Raw genomic sequence first — 16,192 nt, 5'->3', positions numbered from 1 at the left:
ATAAAAGGAAAAATGTAAAAACACTATTCAGATATTCTTAAAAGCAGAAATCTTCAACAAAAATTAGAAACCCAAAACATAAATTCTTACAAAATACCACCTTTGTTGGAAATTAAATATGTTTTTCTCTTAGTACTATATACTCTCCACGCTACGCGCTGAATAAACCAGTATTTGTTTTTGCCAAATATTGTTTTAAAAATAGTTAAAATTTTATATGTAAAAAAATAGAAATTTTGTAAATTAAATTTACATATATTGTTTTTTCTTATGTGTAAGATTATTTCCTAACCATAATTTTAATATTTTGATGTATATGTTTATAATTTTAGATAAGTATTATTTTCATAAACCTTACAATTACTATTTAGAGTAAAACTATTAAATTATTAAGATTATAATTTTTAGAATCATAAAATCACATATTATTAGATAGATGGTTTGCCAATGAAAACACTCAATTTAATCTTTGTATATTTGAAGAAGAAAATATTCATGATAATTTATGTACTTTTAAATATGCACTTTATAGAGTTGTGATACTACAACGTTTCAATTTATAACTGTGGAAAGAATTAGGAATAGAATTGTGGTGTCTCAAACATTTTATAGAACATGCCTCTTTTTCGGAATCAATATCTTTTTGGATAAAATGTTAAATTATTATTTTAATTTTGAATTTGTGACAGAATTTACATAGATAATTCTAACAAAATGTGAAAATTAAACTAAATACTAGAACCAAATTGCAATGAAAGAAAAATGATAATAAAGCGGTACAAAGCTGAAAGGTCTCTAAAAAACGAGTCAAGCTCGTCCCAAGAAAACGATAATAGTTTAGTATGAGAGCCGGGCACCACAAATTTAATAAAAAATCGCATAAGAACAAGTTATTGAGAAAAATACACGTTTTTGGAAGAAAAAAAAATTAGATTTGGAAGATATCCTACACGCTCTATACGTATGCTGGTCGATTTTACATTCCAGTGCGGGTAGATGTATGAATAAACACGAGTTCATGCAATTTACTGTATTTCAGATTGCAAAGAAAACAATAGATTATATATGATCATTACATAGATAAATAACAATTACATAGATTATAAGTTGTAAAACCATTTCCAGCTTACTTTTAGATTGAACTTTTTAGTATTTGTACAGCAAAAAGTAAAGTTATGTTTTAACAATAATTACACAACAGAAAATACTTGTTATATGAGTGCTTAACTGCTTGTAGTTTATAGAGTTATTTGCAAAGAAAATAGTTTGTACATTATTTACATTATTTCCATATTTTATGATTCATAAGATATTTTATATGAAGGTATTAAATAATTCAGGGATATACCAAAAAATGTTGAAAATTTTTCTAGGATAGTTTTTTTTAGTTTATTTTCATAAAAATAGTTTTCAATGAAGAAAATGACCAAAATAAGTTTTATTAAAAAATAAAAAATACATTTTTACACTAGGGTTAACTAATCTAGACTTAAGGTTTAGAGTTAAAAGACAGTTTTAGGGATATTGTTTCAAATTTTAAAAAAAAATTAAAATTCAAATTTTTAAAATAAATATATATGTTATTTTGATCATTTTCTTTTTTGACTGCATTTTTGTGAAAAAAAACTTAAAAAAAAACTATCTGAGAGAATTGCCCAAAAATATTTGATGATAAGGAGACAATTGAATTGTTTTCTATATTATTTTAACAAATTATCTTTTTTTTTTTTTGTCACCTGGAATTTATTGAGTGGATCAAAGCCCAACAGAAGCAAAGTCCAAAGACTATACAAACAAAAGAGCCAAAATGGCCGAAGTAAAAGCCCAACAAACAGGCCCAGAACATGAAAACTAAACAATGAGCCATAAACCCATATGTAGAAATCCGTTGAGGAAGGAAAAGGTACGTCGCTCACCATGTGTCCGAACGCCCGGCGCTCAATCAACACGTGTCAGAGCACAAATCAGATCGTTCCACCGAACCAGAACGAAGACGCTACGGAGCTTCACCGACGGCGAAGACGAACGACGGAAGAAACCGTTCCGGAAGAACAGTCTTCACATAAGCTCGAACCATAGAGTCGTAAAACTGGCGGATCTACGAATCGGAAAGATCCATCAACCGCCTTCAATCAATCTTCACCTCTGATTATCTTGCATGAACAAACAGACATCTTTATTGATATATCTAAGCTTGAAGATGAGAAAACCCAAACGATTGGGGAGAAGAATCATCGGCGGATCAGATCGAGAGGCAGTCGGACTAAAGAAAACAAAGACGTAGATCGAACGGTGCCGGAATAAACCCGGACTGAAGCCGGCGTAAGCGATTCTAAGCAAGACATCGCCTCCCGGAGACGAAAGCCGGCGATAGCGATTCTAAGTGAGACATCGCTTCCCGGAAACAGAAGCCGGCGACTTTACCTTGTGGGAAGGATAAGCCCCAGAGTCATAAGCCGACCAACCATCACTAAAGAAGCTGATAGATGTCAGAAAAGATCCCGTCAACTACAGAACATCGACGGAGATCAACAGGAACCGACTCTCTCTCTAAAAGATTTTTGAGAGATAAGAGAGAGAGTCCCCTATGGAAAAGATGGTAAAAGTACTAATTGTATTTTAACAAATTATCCAAAGAAATATTAATTTTTAGTGGCCATAGTGTTTTTTTAATCTATTTTGGTGCAGTTCAGGTCACTCTTTCTCTCCTAGTCTACGGTTCTTCTACGATGGTTGTGTTTGAGATCCGGTGAAGAGCTCCATGTCTACGGGCTCAACCCTTCGCTGGTGGCTCTGCTAGTGCCTCTCCGAGTTCACCGTAGTTCAGCTTTCTTCATCCCGCTCATGTCAGTCCAATTCCGTTTACCCCTGCGACAGGCCCTTGTGAGTTTCGACTCTGTTGCACCTTCCCCATAGCTCCACTTCACTCCTATTCAGATCTCCTCAACGGCGTCGCTACTTCGCTCCACCCCTCTTTAGAGCTCCTCACCCTTCTCAGCTAATCCACTTCGGTTCTCCTCCGATTTCTTCACCGCCGCCGCTACTCCACTCTGCTCACATTCCTTCTCCTCCGCCGTAACACAGCCATCGTCATCGCTTCCATGGCTTAGCTCACGTCTCGCTGATTCCAACAAAGACCCAAACTGTGATTCTGCTTTTTTCCAATTGGGCCTGGGCCTTTATTCAGGAGAGCTTCGGCTCAAATCTTAAGGCCCAGAAGGCATTACATTTCAGAACTAATCAAAGCATGTATTTGGCTGTTTACTTTCGGTTCATCTAGTTCCTTTGAAGCTAATCAAGCAATACCGCAAAATGTTTGGATAGAATGTTCTGTTACATTTTAGGGTTAAGCCTCAAGTAATCATTTTGACTGTTATTGCAAGCCACCGGAAATTGTTTTTCCTGATGGTAAATGATTTTCATGTTTAAGTTTTTACTTTGCGGTTTTGTAGGGTTGGTTGGATAGTGGAAGAAGAAACTAACAAAAGAAGAAGTGAAAAGAGCATATAAAAGAAAGAAATATTGAATATAATTTGGGAAATGTTTCTGTTTCCCTCATTTTGGTAAACAATGTTTACTTCTGCATTTCCAGCAAAGACTGATGCATTGTTTTTACAAAAAAAGACATGCAATGAGATGATTAATGCAGTTTTGTGTTCTTGCTTCCTTCCCCATTTTCTCTTTCTTTGCTTGGCTTATGTGTTAGGAAATGCAAGACTATACTATCTGCATTTTGTTAAGTACAAGTCGAGGTAGACTAGAACATTCCTTGACCCATGAACCAATTTCTTGTATCTCTTTATCCCTTAAGTGAAGCTCTGTGATGATGTCAAAAGCATCCATAAAGGTATAGGAGATTAGATGCATTTCCAAAAGGAGGGAGTTTCACCATACTTGAGCATCCATTAAGATCAAAATGTTGGAGATTAGTTGCATATCTCAATAGAGGAAGGGAGCTCCACAAGACTTGAGCATCCACACGAAGATTCAAATCTTGGAGATTAGCTGCTTTTCCAATAGAGGAAGGGAGCTCCTAAGACTTGAGCATTTCGAAGATTCAGATATTGATAAGCTTGACCCTCTTATCGACCTAAAAATGGAATACAACGAGCTTGAGAAGTTATGAGACGAAATTAAATTAAGTGTAATATTAACCAGAATAAGCAGACTCCATTTTTAGTTAATTTGATTCTATACTAATAGAATATATATATTTGTTTATTCTTTTATATTTACTCATCTGAGAAGCAAACGAGCTCATGAGTCATGTCTTTATTTGTCTATACAGCCGCTCCAAAATCTGAAATGGTTAAACTTGATGAGTTATTCCAGGAAAACGATTGTCAGGACGCCCCTACGAATTTCCAAGGTTTTTTTTTTTCCAACGTCTTAGTCCCGACAGTTTTTTATTTCATCGGGAATCATCTGTTTTCTTGTAATACGACTATGTACATTATAATAAATATCCTAAAAATCAGTCTAGGCGTTGTTTAAGCATTCATCTAAGCGGTAAACCGGCCATAGCCGTAACAGTTTCTTTTAAATCCAATTTATGCTACTCAAATCAGTTAAAAATAATTTAAATCCATTTAAATGAATCTAAATTGGTTTAAATCTTTTAAATCAAACAATAATGTTAGTTCAAATCCATAAATTTGTTTAATTTCTTTTATATATATATCGAATAAATTCATCAAAATAATTTAGAATTATACATAAAAACTAAAATATCTAATATAAATATAAAATAATTAATAATTCGTTAATAACTAGGTTATAACTAATCCGTATAGTCGATAGTTCTCTATTAAAAGCTTAGTTACAACTCCATGGGATATGGCTAATATGATGGTAGACCATGCTAAATAATCAATGACAAATGGTAGTTAGACTATCCATTGATGACCACGGGAATGGCTACACATTTGCAAATCTAAAAGAAATTATTATATTTGCCATTGTTGATATGTGTCAAATTAGCCCCTCAAAAATATGTACCAGTGCCTCTTGCCGTTCAAATAACAGAAAAAAGACATGTTTTAAAGGCCTGGCTAAAACATCTTGAGTACTTGTTTTTCACTAACATCTCAAATTAATCAGCATTATACACGTGTATAGGTGAAGTGTAATAACAAAGTCAAAAATTGTGAACCGTGTACAACCGTTTAGACGTTGACGTTTTGATAAAGTTATATCCGCTATTCTTAAGTTCGTTTAGTATAATAATAGACCATCGACCGCGACTTATGCGTAGCGTACGCATAATAAATGAAAACTTCGATTTTTATCAAATAGCAGACACGAAAACAACATGCAAACATTATGGTCTTAAGAAAAATATAAATAAAATAAACTTTTTTAAAGAATATTTGGTTATTGTTCGGGATTGCTCAATCAGGTATTTGGAGGAATTTAGCCGCCATTAGTTTGACAATTACATGCATCAATCACGTAGAGAAAAAAAAAGAATACGAGAGAAGCCATCTCTATTGAACATGGAAAATCAAATAGATTATATTAGTTTCATTACAGTACAAAAAACCTCCAAAAGAAGTCAATATTCATAAAATAAAAAGACCACAATTAATTTTTTTGGCAAAAGAAACACAATTAAATATTTGCTGCTTGATAAACCGAACCTTTTCCCCACGAGAGTTTGACCAGTTGTTTTTAGTTCAATTTTCTCTCGTGGTGAAAAACTTTATATAATTATTAAGCCATTCAGATTATGTATCCAGAAGTCATGGACCTTGATTCAGAACCTCTTCGCACCACATGACAAAATTAAGTTAATTAAATCATTTAGATTATTCAAAATTAGCTAATATTCATTGTGAAATTTTGGTTGAAGATTTTCTCAGTGAAAAGGTTTTGTTTAACCGGAAATAGATAATAAAGTTTGCTTTGAAGAGTGAAACAAAATGAATAAATAATTTTTTTTAAAGAGACTAAAGTTAAAAAAATAGATTATAGCTTATCATAAAAATCGAATCAAATAGATTATAGTTTATCATAAAAGTATTTTCAAATTTCTCTCTGGAAAGATGTAAGGACTAATAATTGTACAAACCTTCTTGATACATAAAATAAAAATGTTTGGTCCAAAAAACATAGAAAACTATGAGTTAAGTATAAATGACAATAATTAAATCACAACCCATGAAGTAGGTGAGACTTATAAAGGCAGCTCCTAACTCAATCACCATTCATTTCTCCATCTCTCTCTAAAGTCAAGCCTTTCGTGTGAAAGGGAACACCTTCCAAGAACCAGAAAGGCAAAACAAGAAGAGAGCATCCGAAGAAGAAGAAAACTCCCTTAATGGAGACAGAGGAAGCAGCAGCAGAAACATCAACAGAACTCAATTTCGACAGCACGACATCATCTCCATACATAACAGCTCCTTCAAGCCCAACTCGATTTGGAAACAACAGTGCTTTCTTCTTCAGTGCACCGACAAGCCCTTCACCTTCAACTTCCACCAAGAAGAGATCTGTCAGCGATTTTGATGACAATTTCGAGTTCAATTTCAGTGGTCAACTGGATAAATCTTATTTCTCTGCCGCAGATGAGCTCTTTGATGGAGGAAAGATTCGACCATTAGGGCCCTCACTCCCTCCTACTGCTGTTTCTTCTCCCAGATCTAGCTTTCTTGAGAGAGAAGTTTCCGATAGAGGAAGAGACCAGTCTCCAGGATCTACCACGCGCTATGAGCGTAAAGGGAGCCGTTCTATGTCTCCGTTAAGGGTTTCAGACATTATGGTTGATGAAGAAGAAGCACACGAGTCAGCAAAAATGGTTGCTTCTAACGCAAGCAACCAAAAATCCTCTGTTTTCTTGTCAGCGATTCTGTTCCCTGGTCGAGCGTATAAAAAGTGGAAACTCAAAGATCTGTTACTATTCAGGAGTGCATCAGACGGAAGACCGGTTCCAACCAAAGAGTCCTTGAAGAGATATGATATACTCACAAAGAAAGAGGCGGAAGAAAGGAAAAATTCGAGCGTCCGATCAAGGGAGAGTTGTGACTCACCGGTGTCTAGGTCGAGGAGGAGGCACGGCGCGGCGATCTCGGCTCATGAGATGCATTACACTGAGAACAGAGCAGTTTCGGAGGAGTTGAAGAGGAAGACATTCTTGCCGTACAAGCAAGGCTGGTTAGGCTGCTTAGGGTTTAACCCTGCGGCCCATGAAATTGCAAGAGTTGGGTCCTTGTCACGTGCTTCCTCTTGATCCTCCTTGTACTTTCTATTTATAATATTATTTTTTGATGGATTTAATTTTCAGATGTGGTGGTAAAAAATCTATTGACTTGATGGAAAGTATGATTTTGTTAATTCTTATAATGTTTTATAAAAATGAATAAAAGAAAAAAATGAAATGTAAAATTGGCTTCCGAAGTATTTTGGCTAATTCATTCGTTGAAGGTTGGGACTTGTCAATTGGATAGATATTAGTTGACTATTTGGATACTAAACATTAACTAGAAAGCACATATTTAACGAATTGCCCGACCATACTGGTCGAGAGAGTGCTCATTTTTTCCTTCACGACCTCCTTATTTGTATAGTTCTCCAGTTTTAGAATCAGGTAAAAGTGTATGGTTATTTAGTTTACCGATAAGAGCATAAGTTACTCCTAATTTGTAGTGAATTAAAGAAGGAACCATTAAAGAATGAGGCAACAATGAGGGCCAGCTGAGCCGAAAGAGGAATAGTAAAGAAGAAATGCAATGCTCCTTAATCATATGAGGTTTGTGCAATAATAATGGTAATGATGCTCTTAAGAGAATAAAGTCCGTGGACCACCTATAAAATGATAATAGATGCTATATAGTTAACATTTGATTAAGTAACTGATGACAACCTAGTATGAGTTAATAACTTTACTATTGCATCTAGGCTGCAATGATGAATTCATGGGGTAACGCCTGGCGTTTACCCTTTTTCCTAATGTATGTTTGTCAACTTTTTCTTCATGTTTGTTAATCAAGAAATTGAGATTTTAACGGTACATTAGAGATATTGAAGATAGAGGAATAAGAACTATTGTAATGTTATAAACTTATAATAAATAACTCATGTTATAATCAGAGTCCTCATGGCAAATGGAGTATATTTGTAAATTTTACGTTTTTAAACATTTATGATCTGAATCAAAAATCAATTGAGCGGCGACAGATAAAATTAAGATAGGATCAGAGAGGTGGGTGACCATTTATTAAGATGTTTGATACAACTGTGATTAGACAGGTTCTATGACTATTCTTAATTGTAATTGATGTTTTTTGATTAAAGTATTAATGTACCAAACACTCCAATACAATTAATGCCACATTAAAAACTGTTGTTAAGAGAATACGAACATCAATGAAAATGTGTACAACGAAAATCATATTCTCGTATCTTATATATTAAAACAGAAGTCATGACTTCTTTTCATGTGTGATTTTTTTAGTTTGGACCATTCCTAAAAAATATCATATTTAACATAAATTCATTATTATATCTTTTAATATCTTTATCTTTTTATTCGAAAACAAATGAATATATTTAAAATATTCTAACAAAATCTTTTTAAAATCTTCTTAGAATCTTTTAAAATTTACTTTCAAAAATTAGTTAGTTTTAATTTAAATTATCATAAAATATAATTAGAAATTAAAATTGAATATAGTTTTAGTTTATAAACGAAAATTTAAATAAAATGAAATTAATTAATTTCACAAATATATTTATTAATAATTTTTAAAGATTTTGTTAGAAATAAATATTTATTTTTATTTTAATTTTTTTCAAATTTGTTTTCTAATAAAATAAAAATCATGATTTTTTTATGAGTGATATTTTTATTTGGACCATCATTTAAATTTTATATTAAATGTATATCACTAATGCTAATATACATAATATTTTTAACTACTTTAATCATAATATCTTTTATATCTTTTAATTTTTTTTAAAAAAAAAAAATTAAAATTCTAACAAATCTCTTGAAAAAGATAATAATAAGATCTTAATTGTCATAAATTGAATATAAATATTTTCAACTAATTTTGTAATTAGTAATGAAATGTTACTAAAAGAATAAAATTATATCCTATTTTATCAATTTTATAATAATATCTATTATTTTAAAATAAAAATGTTATATTGAACAAAATATGATAAAATTATTTTAAATTGATAAGTTAACATATTTTATTTTCATAAATATAAAATATTTATGCTAAAAATATAATATGTTGGTAGAACGGGTTAATATTAGTAAACTATATAATACATGTATCTTATATATTAAAACAGAAGTCATGACTTCTTTTCATGTGTGATTTTTTTAGTTTGGACCATTCCTAAAAAATATCATATTTAACATAAATTCATTATTATATCTTTTAATATCTTTATCTTTTTATTTGAAAACAAATGAATATATTTAAAATATTCTAACAAAATCTTTTTAAAATCTTCTTAGAATCTTTTAAAATTTACTTTCAAAAATTAGTTAGTTTTAATTTAAATTATCATAAAATATAATTAGAAATTAAAATTGAATATAGTTTTAGTTTATAAACGAAAATTTAAATAAAATGAAATTAATTAATTTCACAAATATATTTATTAATAATTTTTAAAGATTTTGTTAGAAATAAATATTTATTTTTATTTTAATTTTTTTCAAATTTGTTTTCTAATAAAATAAAAATCATGATTTTTTGATGAGTGATATTTTTATTTGGACCATCATTTAAATTTTATATTAAATGTATATCACTAATGCTAATATACGTAATATTTTTAACTACTTTAATCATAATATCTTTTATATCTTTTAATTTTTTTTAAAAAAAAAAATTAAAATTCTAACAAATCTCTTGAAAAAGATTATAATAAGATCTTAATTGTCATAAATTGAATATAAATATTTTCAACTAATTTTGTAATTAGTAATGAAATGTTACTAAAAGAATAAAATTATATCCTATTTTATCAATTTTATAATAATATCTATTATTTTAAAATAAAAATGTTATATTGAACAAAATATGATAAAATTATTTTAAATTGATAAGTTAACATATTTTATTTTCATAAATATAAAATATTTATGCTAAAAATATAATATGTTGGTAGAACGGGTTAATATTAGTAAACTATATAATACATGTATAAAAATTTAACTTATCTTAAAGTTTTTAATATACAGTAATTTATTATATAAAATTAATAAACATTAAAAAATTACTAAAAAAATCTAGCGATTTGAATTACGGATCATGATTATAATAAATTAAATACAAAATTGTTTTCATATATGTTGTTTCATGCATTAAAAATTTTAGTTTAGTAATCAAACGCAAATTCAATAAGACAAATATATAATAAGCAACATATATATGTGATGATTTTAATTTACAGTATGAAAACTATAAAATTATTATATTTGGTATAATTATACAAATATTTAAATATGTGAGTAACATTAAAAATATATAATAATTATGTAAAACAAATATCTATATATATAAATGTGAAAATATATACCCGCACGGTTGTGCGGGTGAAAATCTAGTAAGTATATTATTATATTGTATCAATAATCTTTTGACTTAGGATCTCGACATCAAACGTGTGGTGATTTACAATCTAATAAACAAACATAAGTTGTATTCATAGTTATGAATCCCCGAAATCATCTTTACATATTTGAAAAAATCAGCCACTCTTTTACGTGTATCCAAATTTAATGGATCTGTGATCATAACTTTTATAATATTCGAAGATATATGTGCTTTCGTAGAGAATTTATCGTATGCTCAAACGTCATCATATTTTCATGAGTTATGTTTTGCTTGATTAATCAAAAAAGGAAAAATGTATTTGGTGAATTTTATTGTTCCATATAGATAATTTCGGAAACTGGAAAAACGATGATTGATAAAAAAATTTTTGTCGATGATTGATAATTGATTGGAGCAGTTTGATTCATTCGTAGAAAAACTTTGTTGTTGGGTCAGTTGGTTCTAGGCTCCGGCTCAAAGGACTTACGTGGTACGGTTGTATATATTTCCATCGGATTTGCCCAACTCCAGATTATCGAGCATCGATCCCAGTCACCGAGTTATAAACAAAATCGTTTATGGGTAAATATAAAAATGATGTTAAAACTTAAAATATACCATGTTGTTGATAAAAGAATAACTTAAAATACCATGTATCTAGAAACTTTCTGAAGGAGCATAAGTTGTGTATTGTAAAGCAAACGATAATAATAAGTCAAGAATGACATATGTACGCTTCACCGCTATTTTTTTTATTCGGCAGACATAACTCCCATGGCCGCCGAGAAAGAAAAATTTGAAGTTGATTTACGTCTAGTATTTGACTGCACAATTAAACCAGATTTTTTGTTCCAAAAAAAAACTAAACCAGTTAAATGAACTACCGGTGGGTGGTGGCCAATGGCCAGTATCCTCACCTGAAGCTTTTCCACAGATAAATGGATATTAAATAAATTGTAAGTTCTAAAGACTGCAGATAATTATGTAATTGGTTGAAATTGTGTTGTACATTCTCACTGACAGTAGACCGGATTTTCTACTATTCGTAGAGCATAAAATCAAATTATGTTTTAACAATAATTACACAACACAAATATTTTTCATCTGATTACTTCTAGTTTATATACACTATGTATAATTTTTCATATTTTAATCTCTTAAAATATTTTGTGTGAATTTTTTATATAGCCTAAGGATATCAAAAGTTAAAAATGGGCCAAAAAATGAGAGCAAATATCTCTACCTCAATGAGAGCAAATGAAGGTTTCAAAGTGCAGTATCATCAGAGAAGTGGAAATAAGTCAGCAGATAGAATAGCGAAGGAGACTTCTACGTTTACGTCCCTTGTCCCTAAGTTATATTCTATGGTGCTTATGTGGTTGAATTCATGTATTAAGGCTGATAAGCCAAATGTAAGACTTTGGAGTTGGATTAATATAAAGTTGTTGTTGAGCCAAAAAAAAAAAGGGCCAAAAAATGTTTTTGGGCAAAAGGACAATAAACTGTTATGTTCTGTTTTAGCAAATTTATCAGAAAAAGTGGTGGACGTCTCTCTATCTCATTCATTCAGCAACAAGTTGATTTATACGTTCAACAGTTAGTATATTTCTACATTTAATCCTTATATATATATCAGTATTAGTGAAGATAATATTCTATTTAATTCTGCATCATTTTCTACTGCTTAAACATTAGATAAACGAAATTAGCAAAATTTGGGACGTCAACTAAAGATGAAGAAACTTTTAGAAAGCCTAAACTAAAACACTAAACTCAATTAATTTTTATGCAACTCTCACAAATAGTCTAACACGTTCTCGGGCGGAACGATCCAGATGCTTTGAGGAGGACAAAGTTGTTGCCAGCTGTGCCATTCCTTACACGGACTGTACGTGCTTTCATCAAGCGAGTAGGAGACACAACTCTTGCGATTGTAACCAAATCTTGAAAAGTATACATTGTTCCTCATCCATGGGAGATTATTTCTTAGCTCGGAGTTATAAAAACTGACAAAGAATGTCAAGCCGTCAAGCTCAGTAAGACTCATCTTCACCCAATTGGAAGAGACTAGTTTATAGATCAATGGCTTCTCATTCCCACTTGTAAGCATGAGAAAGAGCTCTCCATTCTTCTCTGCCAAAAAAGATGCTTTCTGGTAATAACTCAATTGATGTTCACTAGAGACATATGCATAATGAGAATCCCATGTGCGAGAAGATGTGTGAAACGAGTGCAGACTCCCTCCTCCTTGGTTAAAGCAGTGAAAGAAATAGAATCTATTATGGAGAAAGAAAAGCTTGCTATGGTGCTTATCATGCCATAAAAAAACAGAATGGAACACGGACTCTTGAGTGATCCACTCAGTTGCTCCAGGATGACAAGTGCTGATGGTTATCCTTCTCTCTTGATTTTCTACATAAAAACGTAACGATGATACAAGGCCTACAACACAATGATCCGACGTAGGAGGACAAGAGAATGCAATCACCAGAAAAGACTGCTCAAATTTGGGCAAGCTTACGCGCTCCCGAGAAAACGGGTTGAAGAAGAACATGTCTTTTGAGACGGATCTACGCATAAGTAACCAGCCGTCTCTTGAGTAACACAAAGTGGAGTCAGCTAGCTCCGGCAGATTCAAAGTGTACGTCTTCCAGTGTAATGGATCGAGGAGTTCAAACGAAGTGCCACGTTTAGGAAAACAAAAAAGCCAAGGGTGTTTTTCTACTACACGAACAGATACTGCAGCTTCGCGCCATGTTTTGCAAGAAGCTGAGGCACGGATGTTATCTTTTAGTACAAGCCGAGACATTATTACTTCCAAGAGGCTTGATGGAAGATTATCAAAACTCGGATTCACTGCCACTTCGCTCTGAGTTTTGGATCTACAAAAAATAAGTTTGATTATGAAAAAGTCTGATTATACAAAAAAATGCTTTGAAACTCAGTTCAGATTCAAATCAAATTAATCCTCCAATATTATAAGTTGTAAAAAGTGCTTGAGAGTAACAAACCTTTTACGGGGGACGGTGGTTGAAGACGTAGAATGCGACGCCATCCCTCGAGAAAGTGGAGGTGTTCAACGCGGCAACGGTGGTTGAGAGTAACAAACCTTTTAGGGTTTGCTGTCTTTCGATTTTTCCAATATGTTTCGTATTCCAACAGGTTATAATTTATGAGTATTACTAATCGGATAATTTTTCGTATTCCAACAGGTTCCAATATGTTTCGTATTCCAACAGGTTATAATTTATATTTCCAATATGTTTCGTATTCCAACGCGACTTGGTTTCAAAATTAAATTACTAATCGAATAATTTTTTCTACAGTAATACTCCCTCTATTTCTTAATATTATATAATTTAGAAAAAAAATATTTAAAAAAATCTATTTTTTACATTTTCATGACATCTTTTATTAACTAATTGCAAATTTCAAAAAACTTAATTGTACTTACTAATTTTTGATTGGCTTAAAATTATGAAACAAAGATAAACACACAAATTATGCAAATTTAATGTGTTTTATTAAAATGTGTGAAAAAATAAGAATATGTAACCTTAAGAAACAAAGGGAGTATATAATTGTAAAAAACCAAACTTGATTTTGGATTTTTTTTTCATTAAACAAACTTAAGGTGTGGAAGCACCGTAGCCTAGTGGTTACGGTTTAAAGGTTTCTACACCCAGGTCTGGGGTTCGAATCTCAGACTATGCAATTTCTTGCAGATTACAAGAAATCCAGGTTTCAAGTCTCGGAGAGAGCGATTTATTAAAACAATTATGCAGACTAGAAATTTTCAACATGGTGCAAGTAAATCTAGTCTGGTGTGTATTTTCATAGGACGGCTCACGTGATGCAGTTAGGCGTAGGTCCTCATAAGGCAGGTAGTATTGTCGGTTGTCGAATCGTCTATGTAATATTTCTTATATCATAATTGTAATATCATAATAAATCAGCGTTAAAAAAAACAAACTTAAGGTGGTCTTGGAACGCAAACCGGAATAAAACGAACAACAAATAAATTTTTCTATCAAAAGCCTTTACAGTCCTAGACAAATAAATTTCTGTATCCATAACATCTTGTCCTCTATAGATGTAGGAAATCCTGAAGTTATGAAATCTTTGTAATGTCTCTATCTCAGTTCTGTTGAAAAGTTTACCGAAGTTTGGATATGTAGAATGCTGAAGCATATTTTTCATTGTCCAAACAGGTGTTTTTAACTCCGAGTGTAAGATGACTCTCTTCTTATTTGATCTCTTATACTCATTAGTTGGATTTTTTTGTTATGTCTTTCCGACCACCATCCACGAACATATGTTCCACATGCATATGACTTGTAAAGCAATAATATCTTGTTGTTAGGTTTATGTAGATTAGCTCTAAAGGATTCATGTCAATTGCTCTGGCTAATTTATCATTCTGATCTTTTCCAAGATAACGAAGTATCTATAGATAAGGATCTCTATCAGTATTGGATTTTCGATATTGTTTTTTCCTTCAGAAATGGTAATTCATATTTGTGAAGATAATTGAGGCTGGGAAAATATTGGGGTTGGAAGGTGTAGCTGATAAATCACATGCATGTAAAGCTACTGGGCACTCAAAAATAACATGATTAACATACTCATTTGGTTCTACACACCTTGTACAAAAATTATCACATCGCATATGGCGACGCGTCAAGCTTCTTGTTGCGACTACATATCATGTTACCAACTGCCATATAAGATGACACATCTTCTATAATGCATGAATTTTTCAAGCAAAAGATTGAAGTTTAGTCATGTTGGGTTTCTAATATATAACATATATTTCTCTCTCAAGGATATTTCGAGCAACCCAATATCCTGACTTAATAGTATCCTGGTCACTCTTTGTAAAAATCCAGCAATAGCTATTTCTTTGATTGGTTCGACATATGGCCAAGCTCCTAACTAAAAGGATATCATATGGATGCAAAATATTCTAGCATCTCCACATCTCATTCATTTGAACAAATATTGATGAAGTCACTAACTGTCATTCTGAGATAAGTATAACTATTAGGCTAATAATCTTTTTTTGCGCAACCAGACATTCATTAGATAAATTAAAAGGGGCCCGAAGGAGGGTTCAAGATACAAAGTTGGGCTTTTGCTATGGAGTCTGCTACTAGTCCATTAACAACCCTAGAACAGAAAGAGAAACGACAGAAACTGAAAGAAGAAGACAGAGTATCGATATCCGATAGGATACCATGGAGTTCTGTCGGTGATCGTTTCGTGGAAATCGCCTTGAGTAGCGCTTGAGCATCTGATCTTAGCCAGATTGAGGTGATGCCGATGGAGCCAGCGTGGAGAAGGGCCTCTCTAATCGCCAAGGCTTCTGCCATCATGGCGGAGGATACATGTCGGTGAGTCTTTCCTCCTCTGCTGATTTCTCCCCCACTATCTCTGAGAATCCATCCTGTCCCTGAAGTTAAAGAATCCTTCATCCAGGCTCCATCCGTATTGCAAGTTATCGAAGTTGGTGGGAGGGCTAATAATCTAATAGTGTCATATATCGGTCCAAACCTAGATACTTGATACAAATTTTTAGAATTTTTTTACAAAAATTTGATATCTTTTCTAATTCTTATAACCTATGTTACATGGAA

General features: G+C 31.9%; 2 protein-coding genes across 2 annotated transcripts; one reads left to right on the top strand and one right to left on the bottom strand.

The window, feature by feature from the left end:
• The first annotated feature begins 1,308 nt into the window (after positions 1 to 1,308).
• LOC103848002 lies at positions 1,309 to 8,326 on the top strand. Its single transcript, XM_033278256.1, has 2 exons — positions 1,309 to 3,357; positions 3,453 to 8,326. Exon 2 carries the CDS (start codon positions 6,320 to 6,322, stop codon positions 7,226 to 7,228), a length of 909 nt encoding a protein of 302 aa, XP_033134147.1. The 5' UTR covers positions 1,309 to 3,357; positions 3,453 to 6,319; the 3' UTR covers positions 7,229 to 8,326.
• Positions 8,327 to 10,398: 2,072 nt separating this feature from the next.
• On the bottom strand, positions 10,399 to 13,459 carry LOC103847999 (F-box protein At4g00893). Its single transcript, XM_033278269.1, has one exon. It carries the CDS (start codon positions 13,363 to 13,365, stop codon positions 12,352 to 12,354), a length of 1,014 nt encoding a protein of 337 aa, XP_033134160.1. The 5' UTR covers positions 13,366 to 13,459; the 3' UTR covers positions 10,399 to 12,351.
• Positions 13,460 to 16,192: the final 2,733 nt, after the last annotated feature.

The sequence above is a fragment of the Brassica rapa genome, chromosome A09 (genome assembly GCF_000309985.2).
Source record: "Brassica rapa cultivar Chiifu-401-42 chromosome A09, CAAS_Brap_v3.01, whole genome shotgun sequence".
In the NCBI taxonomy this organism is placed as follows: domain Eukaryota; kingdom Viridiplantae; phylum Streptophyta; class Magnoliopsida; order Brassicales; family Brassicaceae; genus Brassica; species Brassica rapa.
Note: the sequence above shows the minus strand (reverse complement) of the source record. Positions and strands in the feature narration are given on the sequence as shown.